This window comes from Penaeus chinensis, chromosome 39 (genome assembly GCF_019202785.1).
Source record: "Penaeus chinensis breed Huanghai No. 1 chromosome 39, ASM1920278v2, whole genome shotgun sequence".
NCBI lineage: Eukaryota > Metazoa > Arthropoda > Malacostraca > Decapoda > Penaeidae > Penaeus > Penaeus chinensis.
In genome coordinates, this window is record NC_061857.1 from 22440283 (window position 1) to 22441535 (window position 1253).

Here is a 1253-nt window from a genome sequence, read left to right on the forward strand (position 1 = left end):
CTTTGATGTTTCTGTTCTTGTTACTTCCGTTAGCCTTATCATTTTTATTACTGTTGTATGTTTGTGTATTGTGAATATCGTTACTTATACTATTATTGCTGTTATCACAATTACCATGCTATCAACTTACTTTTTCACACTTGATTTATACCTTTAAGTGTCTTCGTTTTATCTTGTCTTTCGTCATGTTCAACAGCACAACGGGTTAAGGCGATCTCGTGCTTGGCAGTTCGAGGTTTTCTTGTGCTGAGTGATTCAAACCCCGACTATTCCTAGCACACAGGGGCAGGTGGCGACTTATGGAATCTGTGGGTCGAGGCTATGCATCAGTGGGCGGCCTACCGTATAAGTTATTAACATTCAAATCATTGATGTCTATGAAATAATTATCATCAAAATAATGCTGTGAACAGAAGTCGTATCTCATATTACAGAGTATCATCAGAAGAAAACGAGAATATACCATGTAAATGCATTTACAAACAAACACACGTAGGTTATATTGATACAGATATAGATACATAAATATATGTACACACACAAACACATATATATTAACCTACATATAAACGAGGCACTTTCAATGTAATTATGTCTTTTTGTGTCTGTGTGAAAAAGGCGTCTACCTGTATATAATAACTGTACAGGAACTGATGTTAAGACGTGAGAGATGACTATACTAACATACATGAAATTATAACCCCCCCCCCCCCCTAAAAATGTTTTGCTCTAGGTTATCAAAATTTAAAATAAGGTGCAACGTAAATTCGCCACATTTTCTTTCCCATCGCTGTTTCTCTCTAAGTTGTTTATTTGTTCAATATGTGATGTACCCAATAAGGCTAGTATAAATGAGAACCAAGAAAACCTCGGCAAGCTGAATAGGGATTTTTCATTTGACCAAAACTTAGACTGTAAATAATATGAAAATCGTGTTTTTTACTTGATTTATTTATTCCTTGCCATTTTCAAAATACAGTATTTAAAGATATTGCTCAACTTCAGCGACCATATCCGGCGTGTCCGAAACCTCCGAATCCACCATGTCCAAAGCCTCCGAATCCGCCATGTCCGAATCCTCCACGTCCGAACCCACCGTGTCCGAAACCTCCGAATCCACCATGTCCAAAGCCTCCGAATCCGCCATGTCCGAATCCTCCACGTCCGAACCCACCGTGTCCGAAACCTCCGAATCCACCATGTCCAAAGCCTCCGAATCCGCCATGTCCGAATCCTCCACGTCCGAACCCACC

The 1253-nt window shown here is 39.5% G+C and overlaps 1 protein-coding gene and 1 long non-coding RNA gene across 2 annotated transcripts in view; one reads left to right on the forward strand and one right to left on the reverse strand.

Annotated features, from left to right (window-relative positions):
* Positions 1-933: 933 nt before the first annotated feature.
* On the reverse strand, positions 934-1191 carry LOC125046558. The gene is made up of 2 exons (XR_007116650.1): positions 1109-1191; positions 934-1030 (listed from the first exon to the last, which is right to left on the reverse strand). It is a non-coding gene; the product is annotated as an uncharacterized LOC125046558 (long non-coding RNA).
* An 8-nt stretch (positions 1192-1199) lies between these two features.
* Positions 1200-1253, forward strand: part of LOC125046504 (putative protein TPRXL) — a 2675-nt gene continuing 2621 nt past the window's right edge. The window contains exon 1 of the mRNA XM_047644284.1: positions 1200-1253. This exon is cut by the window's right edge and continues 908 nt beyond it. Coding sequence (XP_047500240.1) covers positions 1200-1253 — 54 coding nt within the window.